The 21,960-nt window shown below is 34.9% G+C and overlaps 3 protein-coding genes across 5 annotated transcripts; 2 read left to right on the forward strand and 1 right to left on the reverse strand.

Annotated features, from left to right (window-relative positions):
* Positions 1–2,580: 2,580 nt before the first annotated feature.
* LOC18587404 (Major facilitator superfamily protein) lies at positions 2,581–6,420 on the forward strand. Its single transcript, XM_007011158.3, has 4 exons — positions 2,581–2,807; positions 2,942–3,159; positions 3,929–4,485; positions 5,361–6,420. Exons 1-4 carry the CDS (start codon positions 2,705–2,707, stop codon positions 6,235–6,237), a joined length of 1,755 nt encoding a protein of 584 aa, XP_007011220.2. The 5' UTR covers positions 2,581–2,704; the 3' UTR covers positions 6,238–6,420.
* Positions 6,421–7,008: 588 nt separating this feature from the next.
* On the reverse strand, positions 7,009–14,178 carry LOC18587405 (uncharacterized). Of its 3 annotated transcripts, none has more exons than XM_007011161.3 (7): positions 13,926–14,178; positions 12,498–13,804; positions 10,299–10,359; positions 10,097–10,212; positions 9,202–9,292; positions 8,387–8,434; positions 7,009–7,363 (listed from the first exon to the last, which is right to left on the reverse strand). In XM_007011161.3, exons 2-7 carry the CDS (start codon positions 13,682–13,684, stop codon positions 7,247–7,249), a joined length of 1,620 nt encoding a protein of 539 aa, XP_007011223.3. In that variant the 5' UTR covers positions 13,685–13,804; positions 13,926–14,178; the 3' UTR covers positions 7,009–7,246. The 3 variants fall into 3 exon arrangements, with proteins under 3 accessions (XP_007011223.3, XP_088666841.1, XP_088666842.1); XM_088810715.1 differs by having other exon boundaries at positions 12,498–13,824; XM_088810716.1 differs by lacking the exons at positions 10,097–10,212; positions 10,299–10,359.
* A 5,358-nt stretch (positions 14,179–19,536) lies between these two features.
* On the forward strand, positions 19,537–21,466 carry LOC18587406 (peroxidase 4-like). Its single transcript, XM_007011167.3, has 4 exons — positions 19,537–19,801; positions 20,109–20,300; positions 20,407–20,572; positions 20,841–21,466. Exons 1-4 carry the CDS (start codon positions 19,586–19,588, stop codon positions 21,230–21,232), a joined length of 966 nt encoding a protein of 321 aa, XP_007011229.1. The 5' UTR covers positions 19,537–19,585; the 3' UTR covers positions 21,233–21,466.
* Positions 21,467–21,960: the final 494 nt, after the last annotated feature.

Genomic DNA, 21,960 nt, shown 5'->3' on the forward strand with positions numbered 1-21,960 from the left:
AGAGGTGTTCAAGAGTCAAATCACTTGTCTAAGATCATTACGTCAATTCATTTTGAGTCAAGTTTAGATATAGATTTTTAAGCTGAAAATCTGGCTTAATATAAATACGGGAGTTGCGATCGCCATTTCTTTTCAATATTCTCATAATTACCATTTACATATATGTGAAGTCTGTAAATTAATTGTGAACTTTTTGAATATATTAACGAAAGAGTTACTAGATAAAAAAGGATAAAGATGAGTCGAATCAGATACCACACGTGAATTTGAAATGTTACTATTTTTAAACTTGATGTTAATGTCTAACCCAGCTTAGGGTGATTATATTCAAAAGAGAGCTTGAGTCTAAGACAATATAAAAGAAATGATTGGCCAGAAGGGGAAGTCATATCAAAACCAAATCCAAGTTGCAATATATATATGCTTGGAATGGTGGGGGATGAGTAGAAGCATGTTTTCAGTGTTGCCAAGAGGCCTCACACTTAATGATTATTATTATTGAAAAAAGCTTATTTAGTTGCATAATCAATGTTTTCTATACAAATAAAGGCAAGTGATGATAATCATCCACTTATAAATTACTATTTGCAAAAATTAATCAAGGTGATTGAGAAGAGGGGGGACTAGCTTTAATTTGTGTGTATACTATCAGTTTCTTTTCAACACTTTTTCTAAGTGATGAAGTTCATGTATTTGGCATCATCTTGCTGAATATGCAATGCATCATTTGAAAATTCAAGCAAGTTGAGTAATCAAATCTTTCAAATCCCATTTTTTCTTTTCATTCATTAGACTAATTAAACTTGTGTGAGATTATTTAATTATTTTAAATAGACATTCATGTACGCAAGGTTTTGTTAACAATATACATCAAACCACCAATAGAAAACAATTATGAAACAATAAATTTTTTTTTTGTTATATACCTCTAGATTCGTTCTTAACATTACTTAATCGAAACCCATAAATTAAAATAATGAGCTTCAATCGTTGTCAATATATACTATTCAATCATCATACTAATAAGATCATATATATATATTCATTTTAATATCTTAAATTAAAATTTAAAAATTATTCAAGGTATCAAAGTATCATTTTCATGTAATGCTAGGTTTTTATATGACACCATTGGAAAGAATATTTAATTCTTGCCACTAAGACCTTAGGTGGTCTTTCTAGTCAACTCCTTTTTGATTTTTTTATTCTTTAATGACTTTGTACCGAATTTTTTTTATTTTTTGAATGGATTTCTATGGCAGCAATGCATTGATTGGATGGGTTTGGCTTTTGTGAGACTCTTAAAGAAGCACAAGTTGTACGAATTCTAGGTGTGTCCCTATCTCTGTATCTCGTTACCTTTGCTTCAAGGAAAGTTCGCCAACCCAGCTAACTGGGTTTGGCCGAGGGGGCGCCCACTTTACCTTGATGTGGCGCACCGGTTTCAGTGCCATGCGTTCACAATTTATAGCTTTGGCTCGATCCCACCATGGACCATTTTCTTCCACCGTGGAAGAGTGTCCCTTTGAGACCCATCTATGTCTATCAGCAATAACCCTTTTAATTACATTGCATATTAGAGCAAAAAATGCGAGATTATTAAATTAAATCTTATCGTAATTAAAATTTGACTTAACAGTTGATTATATTTTTTAAAAAAAATTAGTGTTTGTTGTCACATGTAACATATGTGAAAATCCCGGTACCATCCATAGACGATGCTAGTGGGGGTCGACGGGGCTAGGAGTGCCGGCACACGTCAAAATCTTGATACCACCTTAAGATGATGTTAGTGGGGCAAACAGAGCTAGGGGTGCCAAGCAAGGAATTTTGGTATCGACTCGATCCTCCGATGTTGAATCGTTGACTTCCTTGATCTTCCAACACTTGTCAGGCATCACTGGTCATATACATGGTCTTGCAAATTTGCCAAGAGACTGTGTTTTCGGTAAACAGTGGTTCGAGTCTGTGTAAAACTCGTTGTGTTGTTATTGCATTAATAGCTCTTGAAGACTACAAAAACTTATAAAATGTAGTTTCACCTTAAAACCTCTTAACTAGGTTTGTGGTTAAAATTTAAGAATAGTGAAGTGTGATTAATATCTACGAGAAAGACAAAAATTATTCTTTCGTTACCTAACTTGAATAGGGTCGAGTATTAATCTGTTTAAATTACAATAATTAATCAAAATTGATTAAATTTAGTTAATTTCGATCGATTTTTTTCTGTTTTAAAATTAATTGATTACAAGAAATAGTCTATTTGATTATTTATCGATTTTTGATATTAAATATTTACAATCAAATTGATCGAACCAATCAAGATAAATCGGTTTTAATTATTTTTATTATAATCTAATTTATTTCAACTATTTTTTACAAAAAATTATTAATTTGATTTTCAAAATTTTAAATTGAAGCGACCGACCAAATTCTCACTCTTATTAAATTTGAAAAGTTTTCACATTTATAATAAATAAATTATTGGTAGTCAAAAGAGCTGTCAAAGAAAGAAAGAAAAAAAGCAGAACACTTATCTTTGTACAGTCATAAATCAAATTAATGCGGCTATATAAAGCGCAGGCTTTTGTGTGAAGAAACAATTTGTGAGTGAATCCTTCACTACCGTAACACTAAAGCTAAGACCACCACCTTCTGCTTTGCTACCCTGCTCTCTGCTCTTCCTTCTTCTCCATTCCATCAAATGGAAACCAAAGGTTACACCCAAGATGGAACTGTCGACCTTCGTGGCCGCCCTGTCCTTGCCTCAAAGACTGGAAGATGGAAAGCTTGTGCTTTCCTCGTCGGTAAGAACCTGACACACTGTTTTTTCTTTGTCTCTCAATGCAAAGCAGACACTTCAAAAGATTTTCAGGAGTTTTTCTTCTGCTGTTCCATATATGTGAATGAAGACTCAATCTTTGTGCCTTTTTCTTAACAGGGTATGAAGCATTTGAAAGGATGGCTTTCTATGGAATAGCTTCAAACCTGGTAAACTACCTGACCACCCAACTTCATGAAGATACAGTTGCATCTGTCAGGAATGTGAATAACTGGTCAGGATCCGTCTGGATTACACCCATCCTTGGAGCATACATAGCAGATACTTACCTGGGTCGATTCTGGACTTTCACTGTGTCATCCCTCATCTATGTCATGGTAAAACTCAACAAATTCCTTGAACTCATTTATTTATTTTCAATATTTTTAGTGATTTTCAAAACTGTATGATCTGAAAGGCAATTTACCAGTACCATAACTTCCAAATTTTGATGAGGTTTATATTCACTATATTCATCTATCAAGAAGGTCACACCATTTGTTTGGACCATAGTTCTAGATACCGACTATCAGGAAGCCAATTAGATTCATTATATTTGCTCTAGTGGGGGTCCAATGATGAATAGTAAAGCTTTGATTCATTGGGATTAACATAGCTTGGACATTAGCTTGTACCTTGTTCTCCACAAAAACCATAGCTCTGATTTTCATTAGACCCACACAGAAGTTGCCATCCCTGTCTCATTTGGCATTTAATATGGGGAAACTATGCTGTTATAGTGTTTAAATTTATGGAAAATGATTTGCAACAAAAATGAAAAAGACAGGTAATCTGTATCCATTGATGAAAACAGAAAATTAATTCAATATTCTATTGCTAATGGGAAAGAAAAGAAGAGAGATTTCTTGTCATTGATGAGAGACAGAGAGAGAGAGAGAGAGAATTGTTTGATACTTCAGATAACTTCGTTGTTAGTGCTTAATTTGACTTGCACCTGCACATTAAACAATGACTGGTTCATAATTTTCTTGCTTAATACCATACATTTTTTTTTTTGTGTGTGAACATGAGTTTTTTGTTCCTGGAAATTCTTTATATGTGTTGATTAATATATATATATATATGATGATGTAATATGATGAACAGGGAATGACAATGCTCACTACAGCAGTTTCACTGAAATCTTTGAAGCCAACTTGCAGAGATGGAGTATGCAACAAGGCCTCTACTTTACAGATTGCATTTTTCTATACATCTCTCTACACCATAGCAATAGGGGCAGGGGGAACGAAACCAAACATATCAACCTTTGGAGCAGACCAGTTTGATGACTTTAACCCCCATGAGAAGGAGCTCAAGGTCTCATTCTTCAATTGGTGGATGTTTAGCTCCTTCTTGGGTGCCTTGTTTGCTACCCTTGGCCTTGTCTACATTCAAGAAAACTTGGGATGGGGCCTAGGCTATATGATCCCAACAGTTGGCCTCCTCTTCTCCCTGTTTGTATTCTATCTTGGAACCCCAATTTACAGACACAAAGTAAGGAAGACCAAAAGCCCTGCCAGGGACCTGATTCAAGTCCCCATTACCGCCATCAAAAATCGCAGACTCCAGCTCCCTGACAACCCATCAGAACTCCATGAGCATGAGCCTCAACATTACATCAACAGTGGAAAACGGCAGGTCTATTACACTCCAATTTTCAGGTGACTCTTCATTTTTCTTTTGAAATATCTGTGTCCGACACATATCTGACAGACATATGACATCCGAATTGAAGTAACATAGTAATTTGACTTATAATAGACAAACTAAAATATTAAAATTTTCCACTATTAGAAGATAATATAAACTTATAAAAGTATGTGTAGATACAAAGAACAAGTTGAAATGAGAATAAACAGCACTGTCTCATTTCCTATAATCATTGTGGCCTGGAATCTTTGAAGAGCCAGGTCAATTAGAGTTCGTACAAAATTCCAAAGTGCTTTAAATCCTTGGGTGCCAGAACAGGTGCAAGGGGGACCTTCAAAGTCATGTGCATAACTAGGAAATCTCCTGTGCCAAAGGCAAATGTGGGGCTTTTATGGGAGAAAACTTGATAGCCGTTGGCTCAATAAATACCTTCCATGTGAAACTGTTTCATCAGTACTCCTATTAGATACCCTTCTCTTTGATCAGTGGACGTAATCTCCATGGGGCCAAGCTGTTTCCTGATGGATGAGGTGTCACAGTGAAATGGTGCAGCCCAAGTGTCCCCACCATTATGTTATCAAATTCAGACAGATAATTTGTGAAACACGTTTGGTGGAATCCTTAATTGCATAGCAATAAGTTTCATTTCAAGGTCAACATCGAATTAGAATCTTGAAAATGATTAGGATCCACCATCCCTAACAATTATTACCATGATAAGTACTACTAATTAATGACATAGTGCTTATAATTATAAAATCATCTTATCTTAATTTTATGTGTCATTTCGTAACTCGTTTTTTTTATACAAAAATGTTAATCAATATTTATAAGCACTTTTTTAATGGAACTTTTTTAATAAGCATATACACATTCGTGTTCACAGATTCTTGGACAAGGCTGCAGTGAAAGATGGAAACTCATCAGGTAGGCCACCCTGTACGGTAACTCAAGTGGAAGGAACCAAGCTTGTACTTGGGATGCTCTTAATATGGCTAGTGACCTTGATTCCTAGCACCATATGGGCACAAATAAACACACTGTTTGTGAAACAAGGTACCACCTTGGATAGAAGCTTGGGTTCGAGCTTCCAAATCCCTGCAGCCTCACTCGGGAGCTTCGTGACTCTCTCTATGCTCATCTCTGTGCCGATGTACGACCGCTATTTCGTGCCATTCATGCGTAGGAAAACAGGAAACCCGAGGGGAATCACCCTCCTGCAGAGGCTTGGCATTGGGTTTGTTATCCAAGTCATAGCTATTGCCATTGCTTATGCGGTGGAGGTCCGGAGAATGCATGTCATAAGAGTGCATCAGATCGTAGGGCCTAAACAAATTGTCCCCATGAACATATTCTGGCTGCTGCCTCAGTATGTCTTGTTGGGGGTAGCAGATGTGTTCAATGCTATAGGACTGCTGGAATTTTTCTATGACCAGTCACCAGAAGAAATGCAAAGCCTAGGGACAACATTCTTCACCAGTGGGATTGGGGTGGGGAACTTCCTCAACAGCCTTTTAGTAACAATGGTGGATAAAATAACAGGGAGGGGTGAGAACAAGAGCTGGATTGGAGACAACTTGAATGACTGTCACTTAGATTACTACTACGGATTCCTTCTGGTCATATCTACTCTTAACTTGGGGGCCTTCCTTTGGGCATCAAGCAAGTATGTCTACAAAAGGGAAACCAAAGAAGTGAATGAGGATTGTATTGGAATCGAGAACAAAGCCTTAGAGATTTCTCCACTAGGATTGCAAGTATGAACAAAAAAGCAAAAACATATGGTAAGTGGTATAAAAAGTATTATCATGATATAGCCTTTGTATAATATGTGCAGCAATTAATGTTTTTAATTTCTATATTAATGAAGCAAGTGTAATTCCCTCTGGTTAACACCTAGCAGGACTACTTTTGCATGAATAAATTAGCATAATTTTGATTCCAAAGATGGAGTTATGGAACATTGATCATCAGTCATATGATTCTGTCTGTCCTAACAATGTTTGTCTAACAATATATATTAACTACAATAAATTTTCAGAATCAAAAATCAATTGTAAGAACATGTGATGACATTTTAATTTAATTTATGGAGTTTAAAAGGTCTTCCGTTAATGTATTAAATAATAATCTTCTTCTATGATATACTTTTCCCGTTTCAAATTAGCATTTCAATGAATAAGAATATTGAAAGGTACTTCCCATTCCTAGCAGAAGACTTGATGACAGATGCTCTTAAATCTCTTATTGGTTTGCTTGGAGGAGTTTAGTTACCTTTATTATAAGCAAAGCAAAAGAACTAGAACCAAATTTGGCAAAGAGCAGACATGCAAGACTCTGCAACTGTAGATATATCCTGTCAGCAGGCAATTAAGTGAATTTTCCTTTGCTATTAAGCATTAACCAAGTGCAGATATTTGGGTTTGCTTGGGTTCCGTCCATGGCTTTATCATTGCAATTTTCTATGGAGTTCTATTGCATTTATAAATGACTCAGAGAAACTTATAATCAAGAAGGAAAATGGAAGGCAGGAATTTGCTGGCAAAGCCAAAACATGAACTCAAAGCAAAGGAGAAACAGAGCTGCTAGCATGGAAGCCAACACCCAAATATTTCTCAAACTTGACCATTCTCTCCAACACAACGTGCTAGAATGCGAGTTAAACTGCAAAGGAAGATATCTAGTTGCAAAATTGAGATCTTTGGGTCTGTAATGACTTTGGATGTACAAGATCTTGTGAAGGGAATCTGTACAGGTACTCTGGGAAATTTATCAGTGTCGAGCAAGCCGCTTGTTCTGTGTATTTCTCTTATCATCCTTATGGTCTTGTGAAGTGCAGTTCATGGTCTGATGTGATTTTCGCCGTTTAGCTGATAGTCGAGGTCTTAACTGCACAGGATGTGAAATGTTAAAAAACCCTCCAAAGAGACTAAAACAAACGTAAGAGCACATGGTTAGGAGAACCATCCTGAACCCAAAACCACAGAATGTTCTATGCAAGAATAAGAGTGCTTTGATTTGAGGCCAAAGGCAAGTCCAAACCATGAAGGATAATCAATTAATAACTAATATGCTAGAAGACATTTATATAACAGATTACAAGAAAACTTGAAACTATAAAATCACATTTTACCCCACCCGTCCAGTCTCAAGAAGCCTTGTTTCTCTGAAAATACTAAATACAGAGCCTTCAGATATATCTGAACCTAATGATGAGAATGCAATCCAACTTGTTGCAGGAGTTCCTTTTTAATTTTCCTTCTTTGTGAAAAAGAATAAATTTGGCATTTCATACAGTTTTTATCATTTGCAGTGACTTTTCATGTTAAAGCACTTCTATTACATTCTTAAGATAGATATTCTACCAAACACCACCTTTTTCTTTTTTTGAACAACTGATTATGCAGTTTCTTCAATATATCAATCTAATAGCATTTTTCTAAGTTCATTATTTTCTTTCATAATGTTCACGAGCTTTACGGTGCATATTATGGAGTGATCAAGCTCAAAACACATAGGCTTCATTGAACCAGTTGGCCTCGTTTTGGAGGTTCTGTATCCCGCTTAGAGCACCCAATAAATCCCAATCACACACACAATTGTTTTGGATGTATAAATGCCGCGTGGTATATTAATAACTCCTCTTGGTTATAACAAATTTGCTTCCTGGAGAAATGTATAACATTAAATGTAGAAGTAACCTATTTTAAATATAAGAGCACTATGGCTCAAACTCAGGATCTCTAACCCAACCCCACTCCACTATTACCACTTGAGCTAAGCCCAAGTTGCAAACATGGCTCAAGGCTTCTTTAAACCTCCTTTCTTGCATTATTTTATATGCAAAAATAACGACAATAAATTGCAACCAGTAATTAATGAAGATAACTAAATGAGAGCATCAGCACATACCATCTCAATATACTTGAGTTGCTTCAAAACTTGATCTGTTTCCAGCTCCTGATGGAATAAATACAGCAAACAGTTCAATTAAAGTAAATATATGGTCATGCTCAAAACAATTATGACAGAATAAAATTGAATTTTTATACATTAGAAAAAAGAACTCAAATATTTTCTTGAGCTTCAAGCCTTTTTATTACTGACTAAAACCACATATATCTCTATAATGACTAAAATAAATAAATAACTGGTCTTTCTATAATGACTAAAACAAAAGAAAGTACATCCTGTAGTTGCAGTACCTTGACCAGGAATCCTAGCAGTGTGATAAGAAGGGGGGAGGATGGAAGTGGGTGCAGACGATATGCTATAAAACCTTAGATTGGGGACAACTAGTTCTTCAGGTAAAAATACCATTTACATGACGCTTTAAATTCTGTTTCAGACAGATTAATGGACTACAACCAAGATTCTTTCTAGCAATTGATGACACATGAATAGTAATCACTTTACTAAGTTTTAGTTTTAAGTCGACATCAATGTAATTAAATAGGTACTTGCATTAAAATTAGCTAGCAATTAATGACCCATCAAATATGTTCCAACTTTAAGTTCAAACTTTCAAGTGATACATATTGACATAAATCTTGGACTAGTTTTTCAGTTTCGAAAGAACCAATCAAAATTCTAAAATGATTACTGCTCCATGAAGACATTCCCCATTAATACAAAATCACATATTCTATGTTCAGGTACCATAACCTGAGGTTGCAATCAAAAAACAATGGCATGGGATAGAATAAGGTTACTAAAAGGGTTATCACCTGAGGTACAGAACAATCAGCATGGGATGGATCCCATTGGACAGAGCAGAAGCACTCCCAATCATCAGTTTGGACTTCAAAAAGAGGAGCCCTACAAGAGCAAGAACTAAAATTAAGCATCTTGCATGAGCAATACCAAAACCAAAACTACACCAAGAAAGAAACTTGTAAATTTATGTGCATGTTATATTAAAGCTCAATAGCTCATCTAAGTAATGCTCAGTACTTAGTCTGAACTGAATTCCTCCTGCTCTAGAAAACAGCATAATCATTTTTGTCCTCAATTATCATTATCTACAATATCTTAGGTGTACAACATTGACCAATTTATAGCTGATAAGAAACATGCTATGCTGAATTTCCATCTCCTCAATTTTCAGTTTTTACTATGAGACAGTATTATCCAGAAATCATTAGGCATAGGATAATGAAAACGAAGGTGAACTGAATTCCTCCTGCTCTTGAAAACAGCATAATCATTTTTGTCCTCAATTATCATTATCTACAATAGCTTAGGTGTACAGCATTGACCAATTTATAGCTGATAAGAAACATGATATGCTGAATTTCCATCTCCTCAATTTTCAATTTTTACTATGAGACAGTATTATCTACAAATCATTAGGCATAGGATAATGATAAGGAGGGCCCTATGTGACATGTAATCTGGTTTGAGTAAAAGTTTTTATTGTTTGTTACTAGAGGATCAACTATATCGACATTTATCATGATATAACATGTTTACTTAAAGATACAATTCTATGAGTCAACATTTAAGCTTTTAGACATAAAAGCTATTCCCTAGACAAAAATGCCAAGAGTTTTAGCAAAGACCAACTTGTGCTAACATAAAAAGCAAGCAAGAAAGCAAAATATCCAAAGAAGCAGACTATACCTGCGCCACTTTCCACAGATGGTTCCATTACTACCTCCTATGCCTTCTATGAACTCTCTACATTGAAGCCAGTTCCCTATTGAGCTTACTTTAGATGACTTGTTGCAATTCAGTTCCTATGAAGAAAGATGTGTCAATTCTCCTTAAACGAAATGGTCACTTATCTGCAAATGCTAACCAACACATAAAATTGAAGCCTTACATTGAAATCAGTAAATTCTAAAAGATCCCATTCCAGTGGTTCACCAATGGTATCAACATCACTGCATCATATAACAAGAAACTATTTATGAACAAAAAGATTTGTGGATCAAGAAGGCCTCCATTGAATGCAATTTATGACAGAGGAAAAAACTTGAAACCAAATATGAAAGATAGCCAACAGCAGAGAAACAAAATTGAAACATGGTCACCAACCAGTCAATCATTTGAGTAATTTTTAACTACATTATACTTTGTATAGCTGACTGATTGATGAATCAAAAAACAAATTGCAGAAAATTGGAAAAGCATAAAGAGGGGAGAAAGTTACATTAATTATAAAGCACTCATAAGAGTTTTTGCCCCTACCCCAAAGATTCAGTCCTTTAAGTTATCCAACTTGGAATTTCTCATACAATGAATCAGAAGATTAATCAGAAAAACTGATTTTGAGGCAACTTTCAAGACCAAGGTGACAAGACTAATCATAAACAAGGCCAAGAACAAGGCAGGATCCAGCAATAATAAATTTTATTTCGCCCAAGATTTTGTTCCAAAAATTAGTTCTTGCCCTGAAATCAGAAGTGCTTATGATTTGGGAAAGACAGATACCTAGATTTCTCAATCAATATAACAATGAGACTACTGCAGGGTTATTTAAACAACGATGAAAAAATGATGGAAGATTTAATTCACTTAAAGCATTCAAATTAAACCAATCGGCAGTACGACCAGAATATAAGACCACAACAAGCGTCAAACCAAACTAATGCTGGATGTAACACCATTTTACACTCCTTTTCACATGTACAGTCCATAAAGCAACTGATGAAAATATGCCTAACAGGTGGACCACTACAGCTGGGAAACAAACAGCTAGGACTCTAAAACCATACTAAAGCATCCAATCTATAAACAATTGCAAAGTGTTGGAAAAGCCCAACCAAAATATAGAGCCACAACCAACCCCAAAACAAATTGACATCACATGTAACAACACCTAACAGATCCCAACCCATTCACACAAAAACCACATCTCTATTCTTCTTCAATTTCTCTTTCACGATAACCTATTAAAATGTCAAATGGGTATCACTGACTACATCTGGTACATAATCATGCTTTGTCAATGAAAATCATATTCATTATAAATCCCCAAAGCCGCTTCTTTCATGCACCTCTATTCCAAGAGCTGACTTTCTCCTACTTCAAAGCATGCTTCCACTTTGGAAACGAAACTAGCGACCTTAGTTCAATGCAAATATTCCAACATTAAAATGTATCCTTTGGTCTAAACTTCCTTCCATTTCCTATTTACACTAAAAAGAAAGTTAAAGAAAATCAAAGTGTAGTAATTGAGTTCAAAATGAAAAGTTTAAACAACTTTTATAAAGGGGGAGGGCGGGGGGGGGATATTTCGGAGGGTTCAAAATAAAAATTTTCCTGTTTTCAAAGTGAGTGATATACCAATTTGAAGTTTTTCAGAAGCCAACACCAGCCACTAGCCGCCCCCCCCTCTTTTCGCCACCAGGCTTAGACATGATCATAGCAACATACTGGTAGCCCATTCTATAATAGAAGTGGTAATCATTTTGCTATTGTGGCACACAAATCTTTCCAACCATTCTGTAATTAGACTGGCAGCACAACAAGTCATCAAAGAAAGGCTTGGAAAGCCTATCAGTGTAATAGAAAGAAAAGATAAATAGCCTATTAGTTGGCACTGGGTTTCTTCAAGGTCGTTGCAATTAGCCCACTACCAAAGTCAAATTTTTTCAGTTTTATTTTTCTTGGTAAAACTAATGTAGCTTCCCTGTATTTCATGTCCTTTGTCTAGGTCAAGACGGAATCTATAGGACCTATTAGCATACATAATCAATTTATAACTATATAAAGTCAAAATATAATTACATTTGTAATCAATATAACCTATTAGCATGCTTTCCCTTTTAATTTTCATACATCCAAGCATAAAACAACAATTTGGACTGCCTTGTTTCAGACAGAATTTCATCTTTCACAAAGGAAGCCTAATTAAAATAATTTGGGAACATAAAAAAATAAATGGAACTTCAAGTAGAATGGAATGGTCATTCATATCTATGTTCAGCTATGTACACAATAAGAGAGCCTCTAAACTTATGCATTCCATATAGACAATTATTTAAAAAAAAACAGTGTGAGAGCTAATTGAACATACTCATCAATTGGGCCTGACCAGTCAGGAACGTCTGCTTGAAAACCCTTGCCAATTCGAACACTAGTTCTATAAGGCTCAGCATCTCTCAACATTAATTCTATTGGACTGGATTCCCCTTCAGATGATACCCCTCTGCATCTGCCCATGCAACCAGTGATACTTGAAGAATTTCTTGCAGTTGTATCCTTGACCATTATTCGCTTCTTTTTCATACACGAAAAACAATACCACTCATCAACTGGTACTTTCTTTATCCTGGGATTGCAGCAACGTAAATGAAATGCTTCTTCACAATTATCACAAATTAGCATCTTTTGTGCAGTTTCTGAACGACCACAAATTTTGCATACCCTGGAACAACTGCTAGCACCGCTAGTCCCAATTTCCTCATTAAGAGGAGCCCTAGAAGGCCCAACTTCCTCAACATTCCCCTGGTTCCGAAGAATAGAGAAGCACCTATCTTTTTCAGATAGATCTTCCCTCACAACTTCAGCAGCTATTACACTAGAGGAGCAGCACTCACCATTTTCATCCATCTCACCTTTAATAGAAGCTAATGCAAGTTCCATATTTGACTTCGATGATGAGCAACTATCATTTATACTGTCAACATCTATGGTTTTCTGCCTAACAGTTTTACGTACATCATCAGAACCGTGGTTGTCCACACCAGAAAATCCATTAGCAAATTCATACTTTGAAATGTGAGGCTCTCTACTGCAAGCAAGAGGCGTCAAAAGATCTCCAGTGGCTACATTTCCATGTCCAACTTGAGAAACTCCATTTTGCTCCATGACTGCCACTGAAAGAGCATCAGAACTGACAACAGAAAGACAATCCCCACTTCTCTTTGAATTCACAGGGGCCTCTGCACAAAAATTGGCAACAGCGGCGCTAGCACTGCTGCTGCTACCCCGCCGTTTTTTTCTCCTACTGTAAACAAGAGTAGGCACAGGACCTTCAGACATTACACTCACAGATGATTGTTGAGAACCAGTTCTTGGTAAGGGAGGGCATGAATACTCAGCCTCTTTACATTCACTCTGAGAAGGGACATCACATTTTGGAGACATCTGCCTAGTTTCATATCCAGGCATCCAATCACTTAAAGAATCTTGTTTCCTGTGTTCAGATACATAATATAGGCCAGCATGAATTGAACTAGAAATTGAAGTCTCTATCAGCATTTCACTTCATGTAACTCAATCAAAAAAATCTGGGTCTTTTCTCTAGCACCCCTAAATTACTTCCATATAAACTCTCTTTTTGTTCCAATTCCAAACTCGGGTTTCAGTGCATCAACCTCCCTGGGCATCAAATATTTATTCTATTCAATTTCCAACAATATTTTTCAGAAACTATCTAATAAACGAAATTAACAAAAAATACCCAATTGGCAGTAAAAAATATCATGAGAATTTGACATACCCTTTTGCAAGAAAAACAAAGAAATCATAAAAGTTATCTTCTTTCTCCTTCTCTAGCCTTGACCATCCTTTTCTTCCAAGAATTACAGAAAGGGATGTTGGGGTTTTGCAACTTTTTTTACAATATAACAAGAGGCCGGAGAAAATTCAACGGCTCAAACCTGAAACAAATGTTGCAAATCGAAGCGTATGAGGCAGAACCTGAAGAGGGGCGAGGGCTTTGGGTATTCTTGGTGCCCGGGTGCCTGGTTGAACTGGTGGGCAGTGGGCTTAAAGGTGACTTTTGTAACCAGTCCAACAAGTCTTTTGGCCCTTAAAAGTTCTGAATTTTGCAATTATTTTTCTTTGTAGGTGTGAATTTTTGTAGGTTAATTAGACTCAATTAAATCTTCTTGATATTTTTTCTTCAAAATAAAAATATTCTAAATGTTTTACTACCTAACATTAGAATCTATCTAGAGAATATGTTAAATGGTCTGAATTAAAAATAAAGAGATACAAATAATAATATTATATATAATTAATACAAATTTTAAATGTAATGAATGTCTTACGTATGAATTATTTCATTAAATTTTTATTTTCAAAGTTTTTAGCAATTAGATTGAATACTCACATTTCCATTCTAAAAGGCATACTTATCGAATGAAGGAATGTTTCTTTTATTGATGTAGAATTTGTGACATTCACTTTTCACATAAGAGAAACACCCACTTTAATCGAAATCTATTTCGATTTTAATATTTCTCATATGAACTTATCTCGATCCTCATATTTCTTATAAGGGATCTCACGTCCATGAAAAGTTAGGTAAGTTTTGATAGCACCTCACAAGCTCACATTTTCGATCCAAAAAAACATATTTGTTAGGGTAGAGAAGACTCTTACTTATAATCCCAACACTCATTCCATCTTTTACCGATGAGATCAATGACAAAAGTTCATGCCTAACTTAATAAAAGTTGTCAATAATGCTAGTTTTGGGATGGGATGCATTCTTTGTCCTTAACTGGCTTCCCGTACCCATCCTCATCCCTATACCGTATGGAGAAGAAAATTTGTCTCCATTTTCACTTCTCACGGGGAATTGTCCACTTATTTTTTGGAATTTAAAAAAGTTTAAATTTAAATATTTAAAGTTTTGTTAATTTATCATGTTTAGCTTATATAATTAATTAAATAATTTGGACTGAATTCTTTAAATTACATTGTTGTAAAAATTTGGACAATTTCAAATAAAAGTCGAAATAATAACAAAGTAAAATTATCAAAATTTCCAACATGCAACATACCAATACAACCAAAACAAAATATAAATATAAAACTATAAAAGCTAACCAAATAAAATTTATAAATTAGAACAATGTCAAGCCATTAATCAATTAACTAAAACATATCTATGTTATGTGAAAAGCCATTGTCAAGTTCGATATTACCAATTTAGTGACACCAATTCAATTAACGAAATTATTTAAAAATTAAATTAAAATAATAATAATATTATTATAAATTATAATTATATAAAAATATATTTAATATTTTGTCTCTATATAATCAAATTGAAGTGAAGAATATATTCCACATCTATGCTTGTGTTTATTTTTTATTTCACGAATCAAACGTTGATGAGGTGAACAATTGAGTCCACATTGGGTTTTGGTGAGATTGACATCCCTAACCTTGATGCGACATGGGCCGTGTGCTTGGCACGAACCATGTGCTACAGTACTGGGTCGTTCTAGCCAGGCAAAGCACAAGGCAAATAGACTGTCCTAAGCCATCGAGACAGAAGGGCAAGGTCCAGGATGTGGCCATGCTCCATTCATTTTACTTCCTCCATTTCAAGGCAAAGATGGGATTGAAGAAGTCATGTTCAATGGTTTTGTAGTAGCTTACCTACCAAATAGCATTCAAAACCCAATCCTTACCTAAACAGAAGCTTTTCTATTTGGGGCTTTATTTGAAACTTTGGGTATAAAGTCTTGAGTCAGAAGAGTACAAAAAGGTAATCCATCCATTTCATGTGAAAATTGTAGACTTTGTGACAAATTTTAGCCATTTTCATGTAATTGTTGAATAATACATATATGACTAAGAGCTTTGATTTTCTTCATTAAAAAGCAACACCTCATGCTCTTAGCTTTCTTCCACTCCAAGGTCTTCTTTAGAGAATATGAAAAGTAATGCTTGTTATAGAATAATATTAAGAAAATTATTGTATATATTGAAGGTAAAGTTATCAAATTTTACATATTGGGTTAGAAGATTGATGTATGTCTCATTAGAATATAATTATAAAAATTAATAAAATAATTAATTATTAAATAAAGATACGATAATCATTTAACTGTACTTATGAAAACCGTCCGTTTAATAATATGACAATGTATATATACTTACAAAATGTTATCTGTTTTGACGAAATTAATCCTTATAATATATACTTAAAACATATATAGCATCTAATAAAATCCTAAATGAATAACATTTTTAACATAATATCATATAGAATTATCGTGGATCGAGCCTACACGGTCTTCTTTTTTAAAAGTCTAGTTCAAATCTAATCCAACTCGTTCATTTAATTATTATTTTATTAATATAATAATTGAATTGAATCGGATCAAATTAAATTCGAGTCGATTTGGCAACAAGTCAAGCCCACAAACCTAGATAGATAACTCAACCCTTCCTCGAATCAAAGTAATCGAAAAGAAGGTGTGGCCATGTCCTCATAATGTGACAAGAAGAGTCATACTCTTATCTTTGTCTTTGTGACATGAAAATGTAGCCATTTCCATTCCTTTTTAATGTCTACCAACCAAGCCATTAAAACCATAGGCAAGTACATCAACCCAGTTGTCCCTCTTTTCCTCCATGCATTAAAATCATTTTAACTAGAACCAACTTTGAGATAATGACCAAGTGGAGCAAATCATACATACGTGGAGGCAGGCTTGAGGCAGAAACTCTAAAGAGGACAATTGAATCGACTTTGGTCATTGAAAGACATAGCTGTCGGCACTTTTCCATAACTACTCCAGTTGACATGAACAATGTAAAAGGAATCAATGCTTTGAAATGTTAAGCAGATGGTCTTTTCCTTGCCTTATCTTAAATCCTTTTTCTTTTTCACCCTTTACATTTGTTTTATAACTATGGCTTTATGCATGCTTGCTTAGCCACCAAGTTCCAAGTACATTTTTACTTAGTCAATCTTCAAATGATTTTTGGGTTTGAACTCTAATTTTTTTTTCACCATGTAAGAAGACAATTGGGGGCTATATTTGGACTGGGAATCATATCAGATTGTATTATATTTTAGGGAAAGCTATTCAACCTAACTTTACCCTTAATTTGGAAGATTCAATGACATACACTGCCTTTGGTTCTTTCTCTAATTTCTCAGATGCCAATCTTCACACTCAATTCTCATTATTATTAATCATTACTATTAACTTTCAACTTCAATATTCAAGTCTTATCATATGTACAATTGATCTAATTTTATGTTGGAATTTATTTACCATATATGTTGGTTTGTTTTGTTTGATTTATTTGGTTACCTATTAAAAAGGTTTATCTATTTGATCAAATGTTGCTTTCATTCTAGATTTAGACGGATATATCATATGAGACAAAATAAAAAAGAAACACTTATGGTGGGCTTTTTAGTGCATTGGAAATGAATGATCTTAAAATTCCTACTTAAGTTTATAATTTTACACAAGTCAGTCCGCATGATCGAATTAATCACGTCTAATTTCCTTAATTACCAACCAAGATTCCTTTCAAGGTAATTTGGTATTGAATATATGAACATAATAATTGATTGTGATTATCATTTTTAGTTGTACTTATAATTTCATCGGAACAATCATATGTATTAAAGAATTTGTCTATAGTGTCACTTTTTGATCTAAATTTACGGACGAATATGTCATGTGAGACAAAATGAAAAAGAAACACTTATTGTAGACTTTTAAGTGCATTGGATAAGAATAATTTTGAAATTTTGATTTAATTTACAATTTTCCACAATGTCATTGTTCTTGATCTAATCACATTTATTTTCGATATTGACTAACCAAGATTCCCCTCGAGGTAATTTGGAATTAAATAGTAACGTAAATTGCCATTTTCAATTGGACTTGTAATTCCATAAAAAAAGTAGATCATGTATTGAAGAATTTTGTCTATTTTACCAAGTGTCGCTTTTGTTCTAAACATACAACGAATATGCCATATGAGACAAAATAAAAAAGAAAGACTTAAAGTAGACTTTCTAGTACACTAAATGAATAATCTTCAAATTCCTATTTAATTTACAATTTTGAAAAAGTCATTGTGCTGACCTAATAATATCTAATTTCGTTATTGACTAACCGAGATTCCTCTCGAGATAATTAGGAATTGATTTTGAATGTAATAATTGATCGCGATTTGTCACTTTTATTTGCACTCGTAATTTTATAAAAACTAATCACGTATTAAACAATTTTATTTATATTTTATCAAGTGTTACTCTTTTTCTAAATTTGCGGACGAATACATCAAAATAATAATCTTAAAATTCCTATTTAATTATACTTTTACAACAAGTAATCGTTATCGATCTAATCACATCTAATTTCATTATTGACTAACCAAGGTTATCAGATATATGTGACATGTTTGTCATAGACAGATATGGAAGCCCCTCCAGGCTTGTTAAGGCTCTCTAAGCCGTAGTTGAACAAGTCAGAGACGCTTCTGGCTTTAATTATCAGGTCCAAGTAAAATCCGGGTTGTGTTAATAAATGCAGTAAATTGACTCGAGAGGGACACCCCCAACGATCAATGTTTAATACTCCATTTTAAATGTTTCGAGTTCAACTCTTCCGGCGAGTCTTCGGCTGAGTCAGATGAGAAAAGATAACGTCCCTTTATATATAATTTAATATCACATGTATAAAAAAAATTAAATGTAATAAATTAGTAGCGGAATCCATCAAAGATAGCTAATTTAGAAGTTTCGAGTTGAATTCTTCAAATAAGTCGGGAGAAAAAAGATAACTACCTGTTTTATATGTATAGTCTAATGTTACATGTGTCACAGAAGATTAAATAATGGAATCCATTAAAGCTAGCCGAGATGCTAAAAGATTATGCCTTCGGTTAAGGGTTATTGAATATAATCTTGCTTCTTTTTCAAAAGTAGTAGTCAAATTTTGCTGTTTTTGTTGTCATAAGCTCAAGTCTTCACCAAATCATTAAGATTGAAGCTGTCTCAATTGGGGGGGGGAGGGGGGACCAATGGCTTTGAAATTTTGCTACCAACAAAACTGGCCTTCTTGACAAAAGGATGTGAAACATCATAGCCAAGTCGTTAGGAAGTGATGTTTTTCAAAGAAAAACGCGTTCTGACAAGCAGGTAAGTCTTAATCTGCACTTTTTTTCCTTTCAATTGAATATCATCAGTCAAATATCAGTTTGTTTCTGATAATTTTGTTTTTCACACAACGTTAAAGAATTGCCATGCACATTCAAAGAGTCTACGTGTTAGGTAACCTGCCGAGTGTGATAACGGCCTTGAGAACATCTCTATATAAAGCAAAGGTTTTGCCACGGTTTGTTTTCCAAGCCAAACCAGTATATTTGATCTGATTCTAGTACTTCCCCATGGCTTCTTCTTCTTCTTCCAAGTTTCTTCTGACTTTGCTTCTCCTTGTTCTTGCCTTGGGGAGCAGCAATGCTCAACTTTCAACAAATTATTACTCCAAAACATGCCCCAAGCTGTTTCCCACTGTGAAATCCACTGTTCACTCTGCTATAATGAAAGAGGCCCGGATGGGTGCCTCCCTGCTTCGATTGTTCTTCCATGACTGTTTTGTTAATGTAATTATTCTTCTCCCCATTCTTCCAAACTGAAATATATCCATAGTCCTATATGTTACAGCTTTTACTAAACTAGACAAAAAGGTCAAATACAAAGAAAGGATAATAGTATTATATATTTTATTGATGTCAAGTCTTATGTCTGAAGCTTTTTACCTGAAGTTTTTTATTAGGAACATGGCTTTCTTTGTTTGACTTATGTCAAAAAGAACAGAAATAAACAGTTGGTTTCCAAAGGAAACCGACCAAATTGACCATTTTGTTATTGGTCTAATGGCCTTGCTTTGCAATCCTTTTTTCCATGTAGGGATGTGATGGATCATTGCTACTCGACGACACATCTTCCTTCACCGGGGAGAAAAATGCTGCCCCAAATCGTAACTCTGCTCGAGGGTTCGATGTGGTTGACAACATCAAGTCTGCAGTTGAGGATGTTTGCCCTGGTGTAGTTTCATGTGCTGATATCTTGACTATTGCTGCTAGAGACTCTGTTGCCATTGTAAGTTCCTGGTTTTGATTATATATTTTCAATCATCTAAGCAGATCTTAGTGATAGTTTCGATTGAGAAAGTTAAAATTGAGACAATCACATTTTGGTTTTGTAGCTTGGAGGCCCCAACTGGGATGTGAAACTCGGAAGGAGAGATGCTAGGACTGCTAGCCAGGCTGCTGCCAACAACAGCATTCCTCCTCCAACTTCTAACTTGAACAGACTTATTTCTAGATTCAATGCTCTTGGACTTTCCACCAGAGACATGGTTGCTTTATCTGGTTTGCTCCTATCTCCTCTCTGCCTTTCTAGAAAATCAATTTGAACTACTAGACAATTAGAGTTTATATTCAATACACTATCGTCTACGTTACATTGACTCTTCACATCATCCTAACATACCCATATTTTCACCATTCATAGGGGTATAATACTTTGATTCTCAAAATTAATGTAAGAAATTGTCAAAAACATATATAGCATACTATTGTTATGTGACATGGTATGTCTGTCACATTTATTTATCCTAAATGCTATTGTTAAATTCAGGTTCTCACACAATTGGACTAGCAAGGTGCACATCATTCAGGCCTAGGATATACAACGAGAGCAACATCGACAGCTCTTTTGCTCAAACAAGGCAGAGAAACTGCCCAAGGACAACAGGCTCAGGGGACAACAACTTGGCACCCCTTGATATCCAGACTCCAACATTTTTTGACAACAACTACTTCAAGAACCTCATCAACAGGAGAGGACTCCTCCACTCCGACCAACAGCTGTTCAATGGGGGCTCCACGGATTCCATCGTGCGGGGTTACAGCAACAACCCGAGCTCCTTCAGTTCTGACTTTGTCACCGGCATGATCAAGATGGGAGACATCAGTCCCCTCACTGGATCAAGGGGAGAGATCAGGAAGAACTGCAGAAGGGTGAATTAAGTGATGGGTTGATGTTTTTGTCTTCGGAATAAGAAGTAGAAGTGTTGGAAATTTTGCTTCCTCAAAGCTTGTGGTATCAGTTAAGAACTATGATTATGTGTTTGTTCATGTTTTCCAAGCTGTTCAATGTCTTAGGACCAGTTGCTGAGACTTTTGTGATGAAGAAATGAGCTTGATTTATAATTCTAATTATTTTCAGTATTAGCATAAAAGAAAATTTCCCTTCTTGTGTTAGACCCTGTTTTCAACATTGTGATCATATGCAAGTCACAGGCAATCGAAAGCTTAACCTTTGCCAGCTACTAATTGACTCTAGTCATAATTGATTTTCCTTTTAATAATAACTAAATCAGAAAATAAATGATTCGATTTTAAATTTTTTTAAAAAAAAATTAACGCGTAATCGTCTAATTGGATCAAACATAATAAACCAAATCCAAGACATCACATTCTCAAGTTTAGCCATTCTAGACCATAAGCAAATTGGAGAATTAAGTTGACAGACCAAGCACAAGCTCCTACCCCATGTTTGAGTAATTTATTCATGCCATATTTAGTATAGGATTTGAATTTCAATGACATTTTAATGCCATATTTTGTACAGGTTTGTGTTGATTGTAAACCATATAATAATACTACTCTCTCTGCCTAGAAACAAACTTGGACTTTTAGGCAGTGGATGGGGGCTTGTGGACCTAATAAAATAAGCCCAATTTCAAGATATGAGG

Source organism: Theobroma cacao, chromosome 10 (genome assembly GCF_053813885.1).
Source record: "Theobroma cacao isolate CCN51 chromosome 10, ASM5381388v1, whole genome shotgun sequence".
In the NCBI taxonomy this organism is placed as follows: domain Eukaryota; kingdom Viridiplantae; phylum Streptophyta; class Magnoliopsida; order Malvales; family Malvaceae; genus Theobroma; species Theobroma cacao.

Coding starts and splice junctions, on each gene's coding strand:
- LOC18587404 (XM_007011158.3), top strand. CDS start 2,705: ATGGAAACCAAAGGTTACACCCAAGATGGAACTGTCGACCTTCGTGGC. Junction 2,808..2,941: donor AGCTTGTGCTTTCCTCGTCG/GTAAGAACCTGA, acceptor TTTTCTTAACAG/GGTATGAAGCATTTGAAAGG. Junction 3,160..3,928: donor CATCCCTCATCTATGTCATG/GTAAAACTCAAC, acceptor TATGATGAACAG/GGAATGACAATGCTCACTAC.
- LOC18587405 (XM_007011161.3), bottom strand. CDS start 13,684: ATGCTGATAGAGACTTCAATTTCTAGTTCAATTCATGCTGGCCTATAT. Junction 9,293..10,096: donor ATCTGTGGAAAGTGGCGCAG/GTATAGTCTGCT, acceptor TTGCTCTTGTAG/GGCTCCTCTTTTTGAAGTCC. Junction 7,364..8,386: donor AACTCAAGTATATTGAGATG/GTATGTGCTGAT, acceptor CATCCTGTGCAG/TTAAGACCTCGACTATCAGC.
- LOC18587406 (XM_007011167.3), top strand. CDS start 19,586: ATGGCTTCTTCTTCTTCTTCCAAGTTTCTTCTGACTTTGCTTCTCCTT. Junction 19,802..20,108: donor TCCATGACTGTTTTGTTAAT/GTAATTATTCTT, acceptor TTTTCCATGTAG/GGATGTGATGGATCATTGCT. Junction 20,573..20,840: donor AGACATGGTTGCTTTATCTG/GTTTGCTCCTAT, acceptor TGTTAAATTCAG/GTTCTCACACAATTGGACTA.